The sequence below is a fragment of the Crocuta crocuta genome, unplaced genomic scaffold (genome assembly GCF_008692635.1).
Source record: "Crocuta crocuta isolate KB4526 unplaced genomic scaffold, BGI_CrCroc_1.0 scaffold17, whole genome shotgun sequence".
NCBI classification, from domain to species: Eukaryota; Metazoa; Chordata; class Mammalia; order Carnivora; family Hyaenidae; genus Crocuta; species Crocuta crocuta.
Window position 1 is genome coordinate 2,254,172 of NW_027532041.1, and position 22,922 is coordinate 2,277,093.

The 22,922-nt window shown below is 37.0% G+C and overlaps 1 protein-coding gene across 4 annotated transcripts in view; it reads right to left on the reverse strand.

Annotated features, from left to right (window-relative positions):
- SGIP1 (SH3GL interacting endocytic adaptor 1) overlaps positions 1-22,922 on the reverse strand; it is a 214,661-nt gene that overhangs the window by 22,964 nt on the left and 168,775 nt on the right. For all 4 annotated transcript variants that reach the window (XM_077776328.1, XM_077776327.1, XM_077776325.1 and 1 more), the window contains one exon: positions 594-705. In XM_077776328.1, coding sequence (XP_077632454.1) covers positions 594-705 — 112 coding nt within the window. The remainder of the gene's footprint in view (positions 1-593; positions 706-22,922) is intronic.

The following is a 22,922-nucleotide window of genomic DNA, read 5'->3' on the forward strand; positions in this document are numbered from 1 at the left end:
TATTATATATGCATTCAGGACAAGTGCACCTTCAGTATGTACTGAAATAAGTGAAATCGGGCTATGTAAATACAGAGTGGTGCATATTTCTCTAGAGTTTACTTTGCCATAATTATCATGTTTTGGCTAGTTTTTCCTTAGTTAGTAAGGGTAACATATAACCTGTCCTCTTACTAATCTCTGTGTTATGAACACAGCTATGTGTTTTGTCCCAGGTTCTCATTCCAATGCACCATGTTTCAGCTTATATGTGAATGATTCAGATCCATTAAAAACTATGACAATAGAGACATGGTCTCGACACTTACTTTTGTGAGATAGCAAATGTTTTCTACGGAGTTGTGTTAGAATTGTCTATAACTTGTATTCAAAACTGAACCAGAGATTTCTGGATAGTAAGATAATAAATTATTGGTCCTTTAGCACGTTTTTTAAAAAAGCAGTGAATTAATATTTCTAATTAAATGTTCTCCTCCATTCTAGGATTTTTTTTTCTTGGTTTTAGGATAAGGAATGAAATAGTTATATTTAGGGTGTCCCCCGCTGAGTGGGATAGAGTTTGGAGAATCCAGTGGACCAAGTCCCAGGCTTACTTGCTTGGATCTGCTCCTTTGAAGTAGGCATTGACTGTTTCTGTAAATGCTGCTGCAACAGGGAGGGTGTCCTGGGCTCCCATGGTCAGGGGGCTGGGTCCCCTGGAAGAACCTGCACGAAATGAAAAACTTTCGTTTAATATGGACATAGGGGACATATTAGTATGCGTGGAACTAAAAGCCCATTAAAGGATAAAAGAATGCAATCTACTACTGAAAAAATGTAAAGTGCTAAGAACTACGTGTGTATATTCAACAGAGAGCTCAAGTATTTAAAAGGAAATATTTGGCTGGTTTACAAACACACACACTTGAAATTAATTCAGTTACATATTTTTCTACAGAAAAAATCCAAGCAGAAGAATAAGTCATAGGGGGTTTTCAGTGTTTTAAATAAAGCGTAAGGCAGTATTTGAATGACAGTTTGTACAGCAGGTAGTTAGTAAGGAAAACTTACTAGCTTATATGAACATTTACCTTATACAAATGCCTACACACTCAAAACTTGTGTTTCTTTACTTTAAAGAGACAAACGGCCACGGGGTACCATGTCACACATTGTCCTTTTCTGGATTATTTCTGTTTTGAAAAGCCCAATTGACTGCAGATCAAGTAGGCTCAAGTTTACATGTCCAAAACCATACACACCATAAGGTACACCTTGACTTAGCACAGACACACCAATGCATCATTCGCACTATAAGCAGTCCCAGTGGCGCTCATGTTTATTGAGGACCTGCTATCTACCGTGCGCTGCACTAGATACCTTACATGAATTACCTCATTCCAACCCCATAGCAGCCCTTTAGGGTAACCCTTATTATTTCCATTCTGCAGAAGAGAAAACGAAAGCTCAAAGAGAGAAGGATACCTTCTCGCCCAAGGTAACAGTTAGGTGACAAAACTAAAATTCAAATCCAGATTGGCTGCCCTATAAAGCTCACATTTTCCCTCATTATACCATATAGTTTATCTAAATGAAGCATTTTCTTTTATGATTTTTATAGAACTTGAGGTTTCTGAAAAGAGCAACATTTAAGATTGTTGTCTTTGATGTTAATCTCTAGGCATGGTACTGAACAGTAAAGGTTTCGTAATGACAAAGTATTTAATTGTGTTGGCGGTCATTGCTTCTTCCTATCAAGCAAAACACATTTACTCTTCCCACCCTGAAGCAGACTACATACTACGTCTTTTTTCTTTTACCTTCAGTAATTTCTGTAATCTCTTCTGGCTATTTAAAAACCCACCCTTTGGGGCTTCTGGTTGAAGGTTAGACTTCGGCTCAGGTCATGATCTCACAGTTCTTGAGTTCAAGACCCACATTGCACTGGCTGCTGTCAGTGCACAGCCCATTTTGGATCCTCTGTACCCATCTCTCTCTGCCCCACCTCCTCTCATGCTCTCTCTTAAAAACAAATAAACATTAATGAAAACTACCGTTTGTGTATCTTCCTCCTCAATAAAGTTTTCTCTGGTAAATCTCATTCATGCAAGTCTCTTCTTTTGCTATCTTCCCTTGGTTTTCAATATCTTGGACTTGCTAATTGATCAACAAACGTGAGCTTACTATCTACTGTGTATAAGACACTATGGTAGGTTCTGGAGATTCAAAGTCAAATTACACATTATCCCTGTCCTCAAGGAGTTACCGTTCAGTTTGCTAATATTATAATCAAAAACATTCACTACCAGCATTACCTCCATCACCATTATTTGTTGCATATTTACTATATGTTTTACATATACTCTCTAGGTAAATGAAGGAAGCAAGTGGAAAGGACAGGGAGGATTTCATTGAAAAAGTGATGTTGGAACTGAAGTTTGACAGTGAATAAGATCTCATGAGGGGGAGAAGGAAGAAGGGCTAGCCTACACATATGTGTGGAACTGAGCAAACATGGCATTTTGAGAAACCACAGGAAGTATGGCACTGTTTGCATGTGAATGGGTGTGAATGTGGTGGGACAAGCAAGAAAATGAGGTTTGGGCAGAGGTTAGAAATTAGGTCATGAAAAGTTCCGTTTATTTCGGAAAAATTATTTATTATATAGGTGATTTATAAGCATTAAAATCATAATTACCTTTTGATATTTGAATACAAATCCATGGATGCTTTTCAAAGCGGAGTGCACCCATATACAGGATTCATATAATTTGAAATTGTCCTTGGGAGTCCTGAAACAGATGTTAAGAGCACTATCTCTAGAAGATGGGAGGCCTCTGAAGTATTTGAAATAATGAGGGGTGGTTATGATGGGGCTTGAGTTTCCATTGCTCTAGTGATAGAGTGGCAGATAATTCAGGGACAGAGACAATATGTAGGTGAAGATACCTCTTAGAAAGAAAAAGATAAAATTGACAAGAAATGCAGATGTTAGCAGATAAAGGGAATGTCATAGACATAATGTTCTTCAATCTTGCAGGGCATTTAATAGTTTCCCATGCTATTTGTGTGAATAAAATTGTGAAGTTTGGGTAGATAATAGTCTTGCCAAGTGAACTGGGTAGTAGATGAATCACAATACCCGGTGAGCATGAATCAGTGGTTTTACACCTGTTGCAAGGGAAGTCTCTAGTGGAATATCCTAGAGTTCTCTCCTTAGTCTGGGCTCTTTAGTGCCGCTGATAAAGCTGGGAGAGATGCTCAGAAATGACACACTGTAGTGCCTAAGAGCACGAGATTTGGCATTAGACATACTTGCGATTGAGTATTATTTCTAACATCTGTTATGTATACGACCTTTGGCAGGGATAGTATAATGACACCCACTCTGTAAGCCCATCAGAGGATAAAATGAGGTAAAACATTTAACACAGTGCTTGGTACACAGTAAGCACTCAATAATGATTAGCAATTATTATGATTATTATTACAATTTAAGATAATGCAGAGGTTATCTTAAATAATGACAGAGTCATTGAAGGTGCTAAAAATGATCTTTTGGAATACCGGGCTGAAACTGAGATGAAAACCCTCAGCAAAAGCAAATGTGGAATTCTTATATGCCAAGGTTAAAATTAATTAAACAATTACAGCTTGTGGAAAGAACATGTGAAAAAAATATTTTTTCTTTTTTTTTTTTTTTGGAATTGATCATCAATTGTCTATTGCTGGCTGGGCTCTGAACGTGTCACCGATTGGACTACATCAGTGGGTGAGTAACATATGGATCCCTCGAAATGATGGCTTCAATGCTTTTTGTTTTGCATGCCTTGTTTTAAAACTCACCAGATGATAATCAGGTCACTTACTCACAAGCTGAAGACCAAGCTCTTCAGCATAATGGTGTACAACACCACCTGCAGTGCTATGGTCTGGATGTTTGTGTCCTCCTAAATTCGTATGTTGAAAATCTAGTGCACAACATGATGGTATTAGGAAGTGGGCCTCTGGCAGGTGCTACAGCCATGAGGGTGGAACACTAATGACTGGGATTCATGCTCTTACCAAAGAGGCCCCAGAGAGCTAGCTTCTCCCTTCCACCACATGAGGACACAGTAAGTCTGGCAATCTGCACCCTGAAAGAGGGCTTTCTTGAGGACCCAGCCACTGACACCATGATCTTGAATTTATAAATTTCCAGAACTTTGAGAAATAAATGTATGCCTTTTATAAGCCACCTGGCTGTGATAATTTGTTACAGCAGTCAAAATGTACTTAGACATGTGGTCTGACTCATGCCTACCTTCATTGCCCACCACTCCCATTCCCTCCAGAAATCCTATATTCAAACTATGTTTTACCGATGGACACTATAGCCCTTATTTAGATTTAATGTATAATGTCAGGAGAGAAGAAAACATCAAAACTTTACAAAGAACCCTTTAACTCAAAGGATCCACGGTTTACAATTCTAGGTTCTTCGCATCTTGATGCATTGCAGTCAATATGCCATTTTTTAGCGTTACTTTTCCATTTATTGCATAATTTTCCTTATTGCTATCTGGTCTCCATACCACTTTTGACAAATCTGTATTATTCTACAGTCTCCAAATGTTGGGCCACTTCTAGGTAGCAGTTATTCTAAATCCATCTTTGTGTAAATTGGTTTTCTTTTCCTTTTTAATTGTTTCCATAAGGTATATAAGTTTTATTACCATAAGCTGGATGACCAAACCATAAGGCAGATAAATGTTTTATTCCTAAGAATGTCAGATTATTGCACATAAAGTTTATACTCAATGAAAATGCTATTAATAAAGAACAAAAGCTTCTGTTCCCCTTTAGAACCTGTGAGAGTATCTGCTAATACGATTATTAGAAAACTAGACTAAAACCAGGAGAATCTAAGATGGTGGGAAACTTAAGCCTCATGGCTTGAGAGGACTGACAGAAGCCTAGAAACTATTTTCAAAGATCTTCTACAGTATAACTGGACAGTGACTCGAGGGACCAGAGTTCATGGCCGTGGCTCTACAACTTAACAGCTTTGTGACCTTGGGCTAGTCACTTTACTTTTGGACCAAAGAGTCTCTGTTTTAGGGTTCTGTGATTTTAAGTTGTTTATAGGCACTTAAGGTTTTTTAAACTGTAGGAACAATTTTCTAACACAAAAATAAGCTTCTTTGAAAACAGTCTCCCTTCATTGAAGGTTTGAGGATCTGTCAAACATTTACTGAGCCTCCACTGTGTGCAAGAGAGTGGTGGGAACACAAATATGGAAACTTTCAGGAAATAAGATAAACATTTGGAAAATCGAATCACAGTAACATATGCAAGCGAGACCTTAACAGTTCAGGTGACAGCACTATGAGATTATTTCACTGTGAAATTAATTGCTAAGTGAGCAATACAAGGAGGCTGTTCTGTGATTTAAAAAAAGGAAACTTCAGCTCTGGAGTCATGTCGACTTGCGTGTGAATCCTTGTTGCTCCACTTGCAGTCTGTATGAGTAGGGGCAAGCTATTTAATCTGTGACTCTGTTTCTCCTCCTTAAAATAGAACAGATAATAATAATATCTATGTTTAAAGTCTTGTGGTGAACATCAAATGTAATAATACTTGTCAAGCACTTAGCATAGTGTGTACTTGAGAGCGCCGAATCCTAACCACTAGACCACCAGGGAATCTGCATAGTGTGTACTTGAAAAACATGCATTGCTATTGTTTTTGTTGCTGTTATTTTGTCTGGGTGCCCTTTCCAAGGTTGTTGAATTGGAGTTGGTTCTTTTAAGTTGAGTAGTTATTTAGGCAGAAAGAGAAAGATGATATCACAAATGGTATTCTTCTCTGAGCATAGAGACAGACTAGCATTTTTAGGATTCTTCCATCACTAAGATTCTATTATCATAAGAACAATGAATTCTATGCATGTATGCTTACTTTTTTTTTTTGCAGATCACGCAAGTGGCTATATATCTGTTAAAATTGCTTGATACAATGCTTGGACCCTTAGGACATAAAAGCTGGTTGAATGCATGTTTTCTTTTGATTCATTCAAATGTAAATCCCTGCAATAATTAAGCACTCTGCTAAGTGCTGAGTGTTATGCCCCTCCCTTCATGGAACTTACAGTATGGACCCAAGTGAAAGATAAAATGCACTATATGAAGTTAGAGAATAGCTTAATATTATAATTATTATGTTACTGTTAATGATTATTTTTAAAGAATTCAAGGTAGAAACGGTATTTACTATGTATATACTTCAACATAATAAATATCAAAAACTAAGATGGCTTTTTGTTCTTCATACACTGAAGAAATGGACAGGCTCAATATAATTATCTCTATTTTACTAGCCCAAGATCGCTCTGCTAGAAAGCAGTACAGCTAAAATTCGATTCTAGGTCCTGACTCTAACAAAATCAAAATCAGTAGCACAGATTTTGTTCTACAGTACTTATTGAAGCCCAAGAACTATTCAAAGAGCTTTACTTATATTAACCCTTTATTCTGATAATATCCCTATAAAGCAACCATCATTATTGTCCTTGTTTTAAAGAGGAGAATTTTGAGATTCCAAGCCATGCAGTAGCCTTGTCCACAGTTACCCAGTTAGTAAGCAGTATGAACAACATTGAGACGCAAATCTAGGATTGACTGACTCTGAATCCCACACTCCTACCTAATTTGTTCTAACGCACAGAAATCGGAACAAAATTATGTTGGGCATCTGATGGTACATCTGTGGTGTCCCCACTAGCTGTCCCACTAGCTGTGGACTTCTGACAGAATGGCAATTCTAGGGTCCTAGAAAGCAATTGGCATACACACTTGGGGAGTTTTGAGAACTGGAGAAAGGCACATAGAGTCACCAATGTGAGGCGATATTTTCTCAAAGGCAGTTTTCTATCACTCTCATTACCAAGCAACATCACACACACACACACACACACACACACACACACACACAACCTAAAGCTAAAAAAGAATTAAATCTTGGCAACAATATGACATCTTTCAAAGGTCATTAATTTGGGGAAGCATTTCCTGAACAGTCAATTGCAATATTAGTGTAAGTGTGGAGTATAGATTATATATGTAAACATGGGAAAGAAGAAAAAGGGAGGGGAAGGGGGAGAAAGAGACAGATTTGTAAGAAAGAAAGATGGAAAAAATGAGGACAAGAGGAAGCAAAATACTCAGGCACAAAAACTGAGTAAGAGTACAAGAAGGTAAACTTTACAAATAAATGAATGTTAGCGTGCCAGATTGAGGAGCTGCCTGGTTCCACACTGCTGGCGTGGAGGTGAGGCATGTAATCAAGGTGTGCATGAAGCAAACCTGGGCTGTGGGCAGGGCTCACCTCCTCTTTCTGTACCCTCTTCTTCATTTTGTCTATCATGTTTTCCACTTTGTAACATTGCAGGTTACAACTTTCTTTACATCAAAAGCAGTCCGTGAAGAGCACTTTATTTTCAATTGTTTTAAATTTAATATGAATTTGTGTCAAAGTAGTGCTCCCCTCAGTGGTGTTTGTAGCATTTGTCTATATATGCTCAATAAATGGTAATAACTACTGTTTACTGTGTCCTAACTTTGTGCCAACCTCCTGTGATGCTTCACTTGGACTATCTCCTTTCATTCATACAACTGTCTCAGCAGGTGGTAGGGGCTGTCTTTAACAACCTTTTCCTACAGAGGAAGAGTTGGGAGCTTAAGTAACTAGCTCAAGTTCAGAGAGCAAGTAACCTATACTTTTAGCCCTGATGCTTTGCTGTTACAGTAAAGAGTTGAGGACTGTCAGAGGGTGTGACATTCAGCCTTGACTGTGCTTAGTTCATATCTGACCTTGGGCAGCTCTGTTACTCCAGCTGCATCTCCATTAAACCAGGACACTGACATCGGTGCTCGCAACCTTGTCTGAGTGTAGCGAGGGTTTGCACTTATAAAAGCCCAGGTGGCAGAAGAGCCGGAAGTTTTACCTTCTGTTCATCTGGGGTCAGAAACAGTCACTCTGAAGGCACAGCTTGAAGCATGAACAGCAGGAGAGGGTGGTCTTGTTTGTTTGCAGACCTTTCCACCCTTGCAGTCTAGCAACCCAAATAATCACTTATTCTGCCAGGCCAGCTGTAGGCAGTGGGGGGAAATGAACCTTACATTCACAAGTAGGAATGCTGGAGATGGAACCAACAGATGGAAGGAATAGAAAGTCTCAGAATGCATAAATGAAGAAAGAAGAAATTCCAAGAGTTGTATAAAGTAGTGGGCAGTAGGAGCTGGGTTAGCTCTTCTTTTCTTTTCCTTTTTTGTGGTTCACATTGGTTAGTATTAATAAAAAGATAATTATATTCAATTCTATGATAATTTACAGATGATATCCTATATGGTACAGTCATAGAGACAAAGAATGTTGGAATTAGATTGAAATACATTTGAATCCTGACTTTACTCTGTGATCTTGAGCAAATTACTTAACCTCTCTGACATCCAGCTTCATCATTTTGTGAAATGGAGATGGTACCTCCTACAGATGTTATGACAAATATGATGATATAGAATGTCTTTGCTATCTGATGATAGTCAGTATCAGAAAAAAATCACTTAAAAATGAATGTATTTATGTGGTTCCTAAAATTTCATAGTGTATAGTAATAAAAGGCTTGATTGGGACTCAAAATTGTCATGGACTAAATTTGTGAAAAAATCTTTTAACACACTACAATCAAATAATTAGTGAGTTCTTGAACAAAAATCTTTCATGTTGCTATTTTGAGCAAACAGTTAACTTTTCTGAAATATTGTATGAGAGCTTTACACACCAATCTAGGTTCAGATTTGGCTTTGATTCATGACCATAAAGTGAGCTATTATTGCAGAGGTAATTGAGAGTTTTATAAAGTATCTAAGGGCTTCTTTCTCAATGTCTTGATTTTTTTTTTTGAAGTGTATATGTGGAAGTTTCCTTTTCTTCTTCAGTTATTAATAGTTTCATTTTTGCTAACCCCTCTACTGACAATAACTTTGAGTATAAACTAAAGATCTTTATGCCATTGGCTTCACTAACTTTTTAGAATCCTGTATCTATCCTACAATCAGCAATTCCACTTTTCAACAAATGTGTACTTTATTTGCACTGTATGTCTATTGTTTGTAAGATCAGACATTTATGGAGAAACTGATTGACTGCATTTATGTAATGAATAGTGATACATGCTATAGATGCTAGTGTTCATTTATGAAAAATGCTATTAGAATGAAGACTAATGTTATAAGTACTTACATGTCATATTGGTCTTCACTTTCCTACAAAATCCAATAACTGCAAAAATGTCAATAATCACACTTGGGTGAAGAATTTCGCTAAGTACCTACTTGCACATCATGAACGTTCAGTAAATGATAGCCATTACCATGAACAATAAGGAAAAATCTGCCTGGCAGTCACAATATATAATGCATTGTTTCAGGCTCCCTTCAACACTGTATGCACATAATACACCAGAGGTGATAAAGAAATTACAAGTTCTTAGTCAGTAGAAAGAATTGTATCCAGAGAGCTTAATTTAGGAAAGTAACTTGTGCTCTTGTGACCTTGGGAATCTTAGCTGAAGTGATGATTAACAAAGCAATGTTACTTTTTGAAAATCACAGCTGCCTCATTTTCAAAAAAATTAAGATAGGTTTATAAGAAAAGGAGTCAAAAGAAAGTTATTACATAAAAAATGTTCTAATTTTTCTTCTCTACATCTTTGAGTGTTATAAAGTTACATAAAGTAGTTGGTTTAAATTATATGAAATAAATATGTATATGTTGTATATATCCATATATATATACACAACATAAAATATGCAAATATAACAAATATATATTTGTACATTGGTTTAAATTATATGAACTCTATATGTGTATGTTGTATATATGTGTTCGTGTGTATACAGCACTCTATACATTAATTCTTTTGTATATTTTTGGTATATTTGTATGTTTTTGTCTATTTGATAATTTTTGGTAGCCTAATAAATGCTCTAGCCTAGTCTAATAAATAATAATGTTGGGATGAGAGCTAAATTGAGCATATACTTTTGTTCTAGTGACTTTGCTAAATGTTTTACATGTATTACCTTACATGAATCCTCACACTTTTAAGGGGAAAAAACATTATTATCACTATTTTATAGATGATAAAACCAGAGGCTTCTAAAAGTTGTTCCCCCAATTGCTACTTGGGGTTCTCATATCCCAAGATAAAGAGCATCTAATATTTTTTACTCAGAAAATAAAAATATTATACTTTGTTTTCATCATCAAAGTTACAACAACCATATTCAACATAAGGACTATTGTTAAAAATGGACACAAGGTGGGAGACAAAGCCATAATGAAAATGTTTTTGGTATGAGGACTCGTATGACCAAATACTAGACAATTTCATACAGACAGTTCTAGGATTTTGTTTGATCCCGCATCTAAGGCTGCTATATACTCATACAGCAAAGAATATGAATAATGATCTCAAAAGCTAATTTATGTAGATCACTTATGCACGATGGCTACTGTGCTGAATACTTTATATGCATTTTGTCTTCTACTTTCAAAACAGCTTTTTGAGGTACATTCCAACATTATGTATATTTTACCATTGAAGGAATTGAATCTTGGTAAAATTACATAATTTTCTCAAGGAACTTGCTCTACAGTAAGTAGAGGTGCTAGGACCAAAAACCAGATGTAGTTTCAATGGCATTCTTTTTTTCTTTTTTCTAATTTTATTTTAGAGAGAGAGAAAGAGAGAGAGCAGGGGAGGGGGCAGAAGGAAAGAGACAGAGAGAGAAGGAGAGGGCGGGAGAGAGAGAGAGAGAATCCTCAACAGGCTCCATATTAGGCATGGGCTCGATCCCACGACCATGAGGTCATGACCTGATCTAAAATCAAGAGCCTGACACTGAACCGACTGAGGCTCCCAGAGGGCCCCCAATTGCATTCTTAAGCACTACCTTATATTACCAATGTTTGCCCATTCATGTTAGTGAGTTTTGCTCCAAGATCCAGCTGGGCTCAGTGGCATCCTCAGTGGGGTAGTATCACCCTAAACGGTGTGAAAATTGGCTTTTTTGGGGGAGACAAAGAAATCTTAACTTTTTATGTATAAAGCACACAGATACACATACAGTACACAACCAGATGTATAGTGCATCTGTGATGCTAAAATTCTACTGGGGAGTGATTAGGGGAAAACAAAGATCTAAAAAGACTACCTGGGTAAGAGGAGGGGAAAATGTAAAAAAACTTGATCTCCACTGGTTTCCAGTTTTAAAAGAGCCATGGATGTGGATGTCCTTGTATACCTTGTCATCTTTCTTGGGAAAAACTTTAGCAAAGCACCAGTTTTGCTTAAGGATAATAGTTTCTTTCTTCAAACTTACACTGAGTAAATAATATCTACAGTGCCAGAATTACCATAAATTAGTCAAGATACTTGGAACAATATCTAGTAAGGACCATACATACAAAGGAACAGCATACAGGAGAGAAAGGCTGGAGGGCTTGGTCAAGCCGGGGAGAGGTATTCTTCTGAGCAACAAAAGCAGTCCCTGAGCTGAGGCAGGGTGGAGGTGAATATAGTCAGGAGATTTGATACAGTCAGAGAAGCTGGAGAGAGCCTGGGTCAGTCTCCAGACCAAACAGGAGCAAGGCCAGAATGCAATGGTAGGGGAGAGTGACACAGGTCCAAGAGCACCAAGAGAATGAGCAAGGAGTCTATTAAGAAATGGGGAGAGTTAAAGGTTCCAAAAAAGACATTCAAGCCATTTGGGTAGAGGGAGTATGTTTTTCTGTGCAAAGCATGGTGCCTTTTTAGAGAAGTGGTGGCTACTTGAATATGGCCTGGGAGTTGACAACACAAACATTTAGCCTGTTAGAGTCTTTCTCAAGTACAAGTGGGAAACAAGAAGATTTATAAAAAGGAACAAGATATCCACCAAAAACCCATAAATGGCTTAAAAAGCATGAAAAGTTCAGCCTCACTAGTTACCAAAGAAATGCATCAGGAGGAGAGAAACTTTTACCCTTTCAGTTTAGAAAAGATCTGAAAAACCAATACTTCATGAAATAAGCAGTGTAAAATAATGTTAGTTGAAGTAAAAGTTTCTAGAAAGCTGCTTGACAATGTGTACCATGAGCTTTTAAAAGCTGCACAATTTTGGCCCATAATTCCAATTTTAAGAATCTATTCTAAGAAAATATCTTCAGGCCAAAGAATTATATGCAAAGATGTTCACTGCATATGAAAAAACTTGAAGCAATTTAAATGCCTAATAATTGAAGTGAAAGAAATCGTGATTCACGACAATGAAATGTTACACAGTTGTTAACAAGTTTTCAGTAATTAAAAATGGAGTTGAAAACTGTCACATATCACAGTTTCCCAACTAGACTGGAAAAAGTGAAAAATATTGATACAACTGTGTTGATAAGGGCACGGAAAGATTGCTAATCATAATGCTGGTATGAATTTTTGGAGAGACTTTTGGCAATAATGTAGTAAATGTGTTTAAAATGTTTAAAATGTGCATACCCTTTAATATAGCCATTCCATTTTTAGCAATTTATCTTTAGAACAAATTAAAATGAGTACATGAGGATATAGGTTTAAGGCTGCTCATTGCACCATTTTACATAATAGCAATAAAAAGGTAAAAACCTAAATATCGCTTAACAGAAGATAGGTACATGCATATAATACTATGGAACCATTAGCATGGTTATACAGATGTATATGTACATATACATGTATATATACATACACATACATGTGTATACACACATATTGCAAATGTAAAATGCAACTAAAATGGCTACTATTGGGGCACTTGGGTGGCTCAGTCGGTTAAGTATTCAGCTTTGGCTTGGGTCACAATCTTGTGGTTCATGAGTTTGAGCCCTGCATTGGGTTCCACACTTACAGTATGAAGCCTGCTTGAGATTCTCTCCCTCTCCCTCTGCTCCTCCCCTGCTTGGGTGCACTCTTTCAAAATAAATAAATAAACTTAAAAAATAAAAAGAAATGGCTACTATTGACTGAAGCTTATAGAGCAAATTATATACTACTAACATAAACTTCTATGTAATATATTTCTTTGATTTTAAGAAACATACTTTTGAAAACATTTTAACATTTCTGAAGTTGAGATGCATCTTGTAAACAATGTCAAAAGAAACCTGGCAGCTGCTAACAGAGAATGTTTTACCACTGTCTTTGCTTGGACTTGTGGGAATGTAACCATGAGTAGAAGTTTTTGGCGCACGTAATGGTCTCCTCATTTGAGCTGAATGACTTGAATTGGTAGCCTCACATGATTAAAATTTAACTTACATTTGGGCCCTTATTTCCCCTTAAAATTGATGTTTTTAAAAGATTTCATCTGATGCAGTAATAAAGGGGAACGTTATTTGTATACAAGGGATAGAAAGTCATGTACCAGGCTATGTGAGGCATGCAGGTGCCACATCCTTTGCAAATGAAAGCATGGAATTCTGAAAGATGGGACACATGGGTTACAACCGAATTATGCATCACGAAAGAATATATAATTCAGGTGCTAAAACTGTATCTGTCAAAAACTTCTAGGTGACTTTCAAAAAAGCTGTTTACCTTTGGCAATTTATAAATAAACTCAGGAATACTGAAGCAGACAAAAGCCTAGAATTTTTGATGTGCCCCCAAATGAAAGTATCAATGTCAAAGAGAAGAAAGAGGTCAAGGTTATGAACATGTGATCTAAAAAGGATCAAGTCACTGAGATATTAAACATAACTGCTGATGGCCAGAATTTAGATCTATCTTTTACTCTGAATATGAAATAGGTTTAAACTCAATTTCCAATTAAAGATAGTGGCTTGAATTTGGTTTATAACTGTTGTTTAGAAAATGTTTGGTTTATTAATGTTGGTTGGAAAAAAATGCCTTTCTACATTTAATGAAATTTATTTTGCACCTGAAAAATTCTTATTAAACCAGTGGAGCGTATCCCAATGGATGGCCCCTTGGAATCAAGCAAATGCACCACACGGGTGTATACAGATATGTACAGAGAGATTTTCTTCCAACATTTTCCACCAAATGTTAAAAATGTCCTCTCTACTAATCTCTCAACAGTGTAGTTTCAAGGTTGTATTTACTCTTTTTTATATTGTATTAGGATCATTTTCCCCTTCAGCTTTATTGAAGTATAATTGAGAAATAAAATTATAATAAATTTAAAGTGTACATCATGATGATTTGATACACACATACATTGTGAAAGGATTCCTTCTATCTGGTTAATTAACACATCCATTACCTTACATTGTTTGTGTGAGAACATTTAAGTTCTACTCGCCTGGCAAATTTTAATTGTACATACATTGCCATCATCTATAGTCACCATCTTATATAGTAGATCGTCAGACATTATTCATTGTATAGTTGAAAGTTTGTACCCTTTATCAAATTCTTCCTATTTCCTCTACCTGCCAGCCCCTGGCAACCACTTTATATTCTGTTTCTGTGAGTTTGACTTGCTTTTGTTTTTGTTTCAAATTCTACAAATAAGTGATATCTTGCAGTATTTGTCTTTCTCTATCTGGCTAATTTCACTTAGCAAGTGCCTTCAAGACCCATCCATATTGCTGCAAACAGCAGGATTTCCTTCTTTCTCTGTGTTTACTCCTTTATATATCTTTCCATACTGTTTGAATTTTTTTAACGTTTTTAATTTATTTCTTGGAGAGAGGGACAGCATGAGCAGGGGAGGGTCAGAGAGAGAGGGAGACACAGAATCTGAAACAGGCTCCAGGCTCTGAGCTAGCTGTCAGCACAGAGTGCAATGTGGGGCTCGAACCCACGAACTGTGAGATCATGACCTGAGCTGAAGTCGGATGCTTAACCGACTGAGCCACCCAGGTGTCCCCATACTGTTTGAATTTTTAAAAATAATGTGCTTCAATCAACTTTGTGACCAGAATAAAACAAACTATGAGATATTTTTTAATATTTATTTTTGAGAGAGAGAGAGAGAGAGAGCACAATCAGGGGAGAGGCAGAGAGAGAGGGAGATACAGAATCCAAAACACACTCCAGGCTGAGCTGTCAGCACAGAGCCAGATGCAGGGCTCAAACTCACAAACTGTGGGATCATGACCTGAGCAGCAGTCAGATACTTAAATGACTGAGCCACCCAGTTGCCCCCCTATGAGCTATTTTAAAATACATATTAAAAAGAGCACCTGGGTGGCTCAGCCAGTTAAATGTCTGACTTTGGCTCAGGTCATGATTTCATGGTTTGCAAGCCAAACTCTGCATCAGACTCTTTGCTGTCAGCATAGAGTCTGCTTTGGATCCTCTGTCTCCATTCTCTTTGCCCTTCCCCGCTTGCTCTCTCTCAGAAATAAACATTAAAAAACACATTTTAATAGCATGGTGGACATTATCATATACAAAAATAAAAGGATGCATAGTTATAAAAATATACACTGTACATGCAGACACACACACACACACATACACAGTCACATCACATGAAAAATTTTGGAAATGAAATACACCAATGGTAACAGTGGTTATTTATGGTTATTAGACTTATTTCATTCTCTTTATATTTTTCTGATTTTCTAAATTTTCTTTAAAGAGCATGCATTACTTTGATATTGTGGCAAAAAATATAAATAGAAATTGAAAGTTAGATATTAAATATCACTGAGGTTTTTATATTTCTCCATTATTTATTTCTTGAATGGTTCTTGTTCTTATAGTAAGAAAATGGATGCTGGTAATTTTGAACACTACTAAAAGTTATTCCCCCAGAGGGCTGATATTTATGAATGGAGAGGCATGAAAAATATTATTGTAATCTGACTGTCTGAAAGCCTGTAATTTGAACCGCCAGTATCATGGAGAATGGGCTGTGAGCAGAGTCCAAAAAAGGCAAAATCTAAGGAGAGGAGTAACCCACATTAAAAAACTCATGATTCATCTTTCCAGGCTCATGCTTAACAATGACAATGGCAACTCTTGAAAGTCACCAACATATCCCTGAGAAATTAACGTCACACTGGCTCCTTTGTGACACTTCTCCAAAATAACCTTTTGTGTTCTCAGAGGCATATTTCAAGCCTTTAAAACAGATTTTAGGAGAAGGCATGCTGTAATTATTTTGAATATGAAACCAAGAAACACAATTGTAAATAGCACATGCTGTCTGTGTGAATGTGTGCCAGCAGGAAAAGAAATCCCAGGCCCAAATTACTCATGTCCTGGTGACTTAATACAGCATGGCTAGAAGAAGTGGAACTAGTCCATGAAAACTGCTGTCTGCTAAGAGTCCATGCTTGACCAGAAATTACTACCACATGCATGTTGCAAAATAGCTGAAGACACAAAGGGGTGGAAATCTTAAAGGCAAAGCTTCTCTTAAGGCTTTGTCTTAAATGCCATATCTTGATGCATCCAAATCAATCTCTGAGTTAAAAAATGAAGCAATGAGTGCAAAACTCTTAGCACATATTAAACATTCATTAATGTTGATTATTTCAGGAAATGATTACATGTGCATAGTACTTTGTAGTTTACAAAGGGCTTTCACAAATAACTAAAATCTCAGGGATATTTACAGCACTGATTAAATATATTCATTCCACATACATGAAATGGCTAAGAAATAGGAGATTCCCTTGGAGCACCTGCGTGGCTCGTTTAGTTGGGTGTCCGACTCTTGATTTTGGCTCAGGTCATGATCACAGGAATGTGACACTGAGCCCCGCATTAGGCTCCATGTAAGCATGGGGCCTGCTTAAGATTCTCTCTCTCTCTCTCTCTCTCTCTCTCTCTCTCTCCTTTTGCCCCTCTCCCCACTTACACTTGCTCTCTCACTATCTCTCGAAAGAAAGAAGGAAAGAAAGAAAGAAAGAAAGAAAGAAAGAAAGAAAGAAAGAAAGAGAGAGAGAGAGAAAGAAAGAAGGAAAGAAAGAGAAAGAAAGAGAAAGAAAGAAAGAAAGGAAGGAAGGAAGGAAAGAAGGAAGGAAGGAAGGAAAAGAAGAAATAGGAGATTCTCTGGAATCTTGACATCACCTCTTTGAACTACTTCATTCAGTATGTCAGTTTTCCTCTCTGTAGGGGGTGGTCAGGGTTCTCCTCTGTCTGGGGTAGCTAGAGTCCAGAGTACAACAGGATGGGCAGTCTTAATTGATGGATAACTGTTCTTACAGGATACAAAATAATAATGAAAAGAAAGGTTTGCAACTATTGCAAAGGTAAAGCAGTTCCCCCTGGTGATTCTCAGCTTCTCCATTCTCTTCTCAGGGAGTTTGAAATTAGTTGTCAAATATGCTGAAATGCCATGATTTACAAATCCTTTAATAAAAGAGATGGTAACAGATTTTCTTCCAGCATCTCCCATCAGCATACACGGCACCCTGAGGAGTGTATCACCAGGCAGATCATTAGTCTCAACAAGTCAGCTTTAATGATAGGCTCTGGTGGAAGCAGGGGGTGTATGGCAGGGAGGATGATGCATTCTGCTTCCAAATCGTTCTCTTCCTCCATAAGCAGTGGGGGAAAGATTGCACTTTGTCCCTGCTGACAAGGAGGGAGGCCTTGTAGCAACTCACCAAAGATCAAGTTGCCACATGTTTTATGTGGAAGAAGACTAGAGTGCTACAACCCAGCCTTCTCCAAAGCAGACAAAAACTAAACAAAACACAGACATAAGCAAGGGAAGTATGAAGTTGGAGAATAGTGCTAACAGCTAATGGTTATTGAGCGCTTTGCATGCACTGACCTCAGTACTTCACGACTTAATCATCTTCACAACAACCTTATGCACTAGGTACTGTTGTTACTTCAATTTCCATAGGAGGAACAAGACTTAGAGAGGTTAGTTAAGTTACCTATAGCTGAGGCTAATGTCAGAGACAATGCAGGGATCTGCACGTGCACACACACACATATTCCTCTCTCTCCATCTATACATGTATATACATTCTCTCTCTCTGTCTGTGTATATATATATATATTCTCTGTGTGTGTGTATATATATAGTACAATATATGTATATATATTCTGTGTATATATGTCATATATTTTTCTTTATCTGTGTGTATGTGTGTGCACGCATGTGTATATTGCATGTGCTGAGAGTAAATGGATATAAATTAATTGGGGACTCCTTTTTTATTCTTAATATCTAGGATAATACCCAATATACCTTTAGGTTAACATTTTTACATTACATAAGATTTTATATCAGAACTCTAACTCAGCAACATTTTATATTGCTTCAAAGTAGACTCTAGACTTTCATCTTTTCCTTTGGAAGCTCTCTCTAACTGCTAGGCCAGGTTAAGTTTCCTTGCTGGATGCCTCCATAATATCTATCTCCTGAATATAACATCTCTGCACATTATTGTAGCTACTTGTTTAATGTCTGACTTCTATGCTCCATGAAGGTTGAAACCTGCCTTTCTTGTTCACTACTGTAGACCTAATGCCTTTCATGGTACCATGCACATAATAGGGACTCAGTAAACACTTGCTGATTGAACGAACAGAGCCATAACAGTATCTGTCCCTCTAGCAATATTATCAAGGCCTTATTCCACAAATTTGTTCACTGTTTTCCCTATCAGATACTTACCTACTGCAGAATTAGTAAATAGAGAAAACCATAGCATTTGCTATGCATCCATCATAATCAATTTCATATATATGTATATGTATATATAAACACATATGTATATATGTACATATATGTATATACACACATGTGTGTATATGCACATATATACATATGTATACACACATGTATATATATGTTTATATACACATATATGTATATATGTATATATAAACATATGAAGACAGTCCTGTCTCATGCTAAGGAGTATTAACTATAAGCACATCTAGGCCTATACATATTGGAGGTAACATGAAGAGTATTTCAAGTCAAACTCTATAATATCATAACACAACAAATTCCTTTTTCTGAACATGACAGATATGTTTATAGATATATTATGGGGATAGGTAGGTAATATTACAATATTTTGCAATATTGTAAAATATCCCCTACATGGAAGAAGAAAAATGAAGTATCCTATAAAAAATGATTTTCTTTCTATTAATAAGCATAAAAATACAAAATTTATTATTCAATTATTTTTAAGGTTTATACAAGTCATTACATTGCTTTTGATGTATACAACAAATACTAAAAATATCCTTCGTCTCATACTATGTTCACTTTTGAGTGGTCATATCTGTGTATCAGAATGAAGGAAAAGTATGTAAAGATAAAAGATTATAAGACAGATGAGTAGGACACACACCCAAAGAGGACAAAGGCTTTGATGGGAAGCAGTTAGGGAAAGGAGGCAGTGCATCATCTCTATGTTGACTTGTATTCTCAATAACAGCTATCTGAAAGCTGGTATTTCCCTTCTAGGCTTGATGTCTGCAATTTTCCTATCTGATACATAGGGTAACTAACAGTCATAACAGGTACAACTGGGTCAGCCAGTTAGGCATTGCCATGAACATGAACAACTGAGACAAAAGATCTAGGCATGTAATATATTCTACAAAAACATATCCACTGAATACCATGCATTAAAAAGTAATCACTAATGGGATGCCTGGGTGGCTCAGTCAGTTAAGCGTCTGACTTTAGCTCAGGTCATGATCTCATAGTCTGGCAGTTCAAGCCTCACATGGGGCTCTGTGCTGACAGCTCAGAGCCTGGAGCCTGCTTTGGATTCTGTGTCTCCCTTTCTCTTTGCCCCACCCCCACTCACACTCCTTCTCTCTCTCTCTCTCTCTCTCTCTCTCTGTCAAAAATAGACACTAAAAAAAATTAAAATACAGTATTTGTGTGGCTATTTAAGGATACAATAGAGAAAGTTCTAAGTCACTATGCATTCTTCTTCCCATATGGCTTTGATGCAGGCATGCCCCAAGATTAAACCCTTATCTCCATGGATGCAGCACTTATCTCTAAGCAAATGACTCCCAAATTTCCACAGTCTGTTTACTCCTGGATTCATCTACATGGAAGGTGCAGGATCTTAAAGTTGAGAGGTCCCTAAAGCAACCCATTGCTTTTCTAACCAAATCTAGTATTCTTGGAGACCCGTTTCTCCTGGTTTACAACAGTACCCTTTTCCCAGTGTCTCAGGATAGAAGTTTTCACTCCTTTCCACATCCTAGTAGATTTCAAATGATTCTACCTCAATGATGTTTTTCAAATCTCAATATGAAAATGGTTCTGTCTGTCTGTCCCTAATACTTCTCTTGAACTGCTTCAGTAAATCCCCAAATTTCTCCTTGCTTCTAATCCTAAAAATCAAAGATGATTATACCACATCCTCTCTCAAAAAATTCTCAAAAATTTCACCTTGCATAGGGATTGTAATTCAAATTTTTTCTCAGTATATAAAGCCTTTTAGATTATGATCTCTACTTATTTTTCAAGATATTTTTATTTTTTTATTTTTATTTATTTATTTATTTTTTTAAGAAAATTTAGTTCATTTTTTTTAAATTTTTTATTTATTTCTAGGAGAGAGAGAGAGAGAGACAGCGTGAACAGGGGAGGGTCAGAGAGAGAGGGAGACACAGACTCTGAAACAGGCTCCAGGCTCTGAGCTGGCAGTCAGCACAGAGCCCGACGCGGGGCTCGAACCCACGAACCGCAAGATCATGACCTAAGGGAAAGTCGGACGCGTAACCGACTAAGCCACCCAGGCGCCCCTCAAGATATTTTTAAAAACATTCTTCTTCTCTCCTAGTGTTTACCATTTCTGAATATAATCTAGACATTGCTCACCTGAGTGATTTTGTTCAAATCACTTCTTCAAGTTGGGACACTCTTAGTTGTCTGAGTTCCTTCCCTTAACACCAGCCAGCTCAAGTCTGTCTACCTCCAGAAGTTATCTCAGATTCTTCCAGGTTAGAAGTCCATCTGTTATTCAGATGTTTCCAGCACTTTTTAAATACTATGATGGCATTTGCTATAGTATGCCTTTTACAGGAAGTGTCTTTTTCCTTGATTTCTTGTGACTTTCTAGAAGGCAGAAACCATATCACTTTATCTCTACCTTACCCTATGCATAGGGGCTTGGAGTCAACTCATGGAAAGCTTGTTAACTACTGAAGAAGGAATGCATGAGTGAATATTATTTTCCTTTTCTATTTTATTCATCATTGACTTTAGTTCCCTTTTCTTGCTCAAGGGAAGATTTTAACTCATGCTTTATGTTTCAAAATTGTCTACATAAGGCAACTCTTCTTTCTAGGGCTTTGTGTTGATTTCATTCTTCTCTATTTGGTAACCCCAGTCAGATGGGAAATGCCATTATACAATTTACTTCTGTGCCCAGGCATGTGTAATTCAAACTCTTAGTTCATTTTCTTTGCTGGGGAGTAAAAGTCTTCAATCTTGAGCAAAGCAAGACAGTCTAATATTTATGTATTTTTTTTTATTTTAAAAGTTTTTATTTATTTTTGAGAGAGACAGAGCACGAGCAGGGGAGGTGCAAGGAGAGAGGGAGACACAGACCAAAACAGGCGCCAGGCTCTGAGCTGTCATCACAGAGCCCGATGTAGGGCTTGAACTCACAGACCATGACCTGAGCCAAAGTCGAACACTCAACTGACTGAGCCACCCACATGCCCCTAAAATTTATGTATTTTAAAGTTATTGAATTATCCATTTTCTTTTGAGTTAGGGACATATTCAGAAACAACTATATATTTAGGACTGTTATGGCCATAAGAGAAGAAAATACACCATCAGTGAGTCTGATGGAGATACAAGAGAAACCTCCTGGACTCGGTCACACCAGAGACCCACGGGTTACTTTGAAGATCAGGAAAATAGTAGACACAAGAAACAAATGCATCTTGCATACAGAACATTTTGGCCTCTGTCCTTAATTTTCCTCATTCAGTTTGAATGCAAATCAAAGTATAAATAATAAAAACTTTTCAAGGCTATCAAGCTATAAAAAGATATGGAAGAACCTTAAATACATACTACCAAGTGAAAGAAGCCAATCTGAAAAGGCTACATATCATAGAATTCCAACTATATAACATTTTGGAAAAGCAAAAACTATAGAGACAGCAAAAAGATCAGTGGTTGCCAAGGGTTGAGGGCCAGGGGAGAGATAAACAGGATTTTTAGGGCAGTGAAAATATTCTGTATGATAATGGTGGATATACATCATTGTACAGTTGTCCAAACCCATAGGATATAAAATACCAAGAATGAAGCCTAATGTAAACTATGGGCTTTGAGTGATTATGATGCATGAATGTAGGTTTATCAGATGTGGAAAATGTACCACTCTGGTCAGGGATGTTGATAATGGGAGAGGCTACGCATGTATGGGGGTGGGGTATATATAGAAAATTTCTATACTTTCCTCTCAATTTTACTGTGAATCTAAAACTGCTGTAAAACAAAGTCTTAATAAAAACAAAAGAAAGCGAAAAAAACCTTTCACATGATATAGTACATTCAAACAAAAAAAATCTATCTTACTTGATTTTCCTAACTGTCAGGCAAAGTGGTTATTATATTATAAAACAGAGGCTCAGAGACATTAAATTCTCAAAGTTACATGGTTATTGGTCAGTCAAGATTTGAATATTATAGTAGCTGGGAACATTGGTTTTCTAACGCAACTCTTAACTCCCCCTGAACCAGTTCACTCACTTACTAGTGGTGTTATCAGATGAGTAAACCGAGAGATCAGATGAGTAAACAGAGGCTCTCTGTTTACTCATCTGTAAAGTGTGAGTAACAATAGTTCCCACATCATACAGTTGCTGTGTGGGTTTACATGAGAGTATGGATATGGAGTAATTAGCACAAGATGTGGTCCATGGTAAGGGTTTATCAGTGATA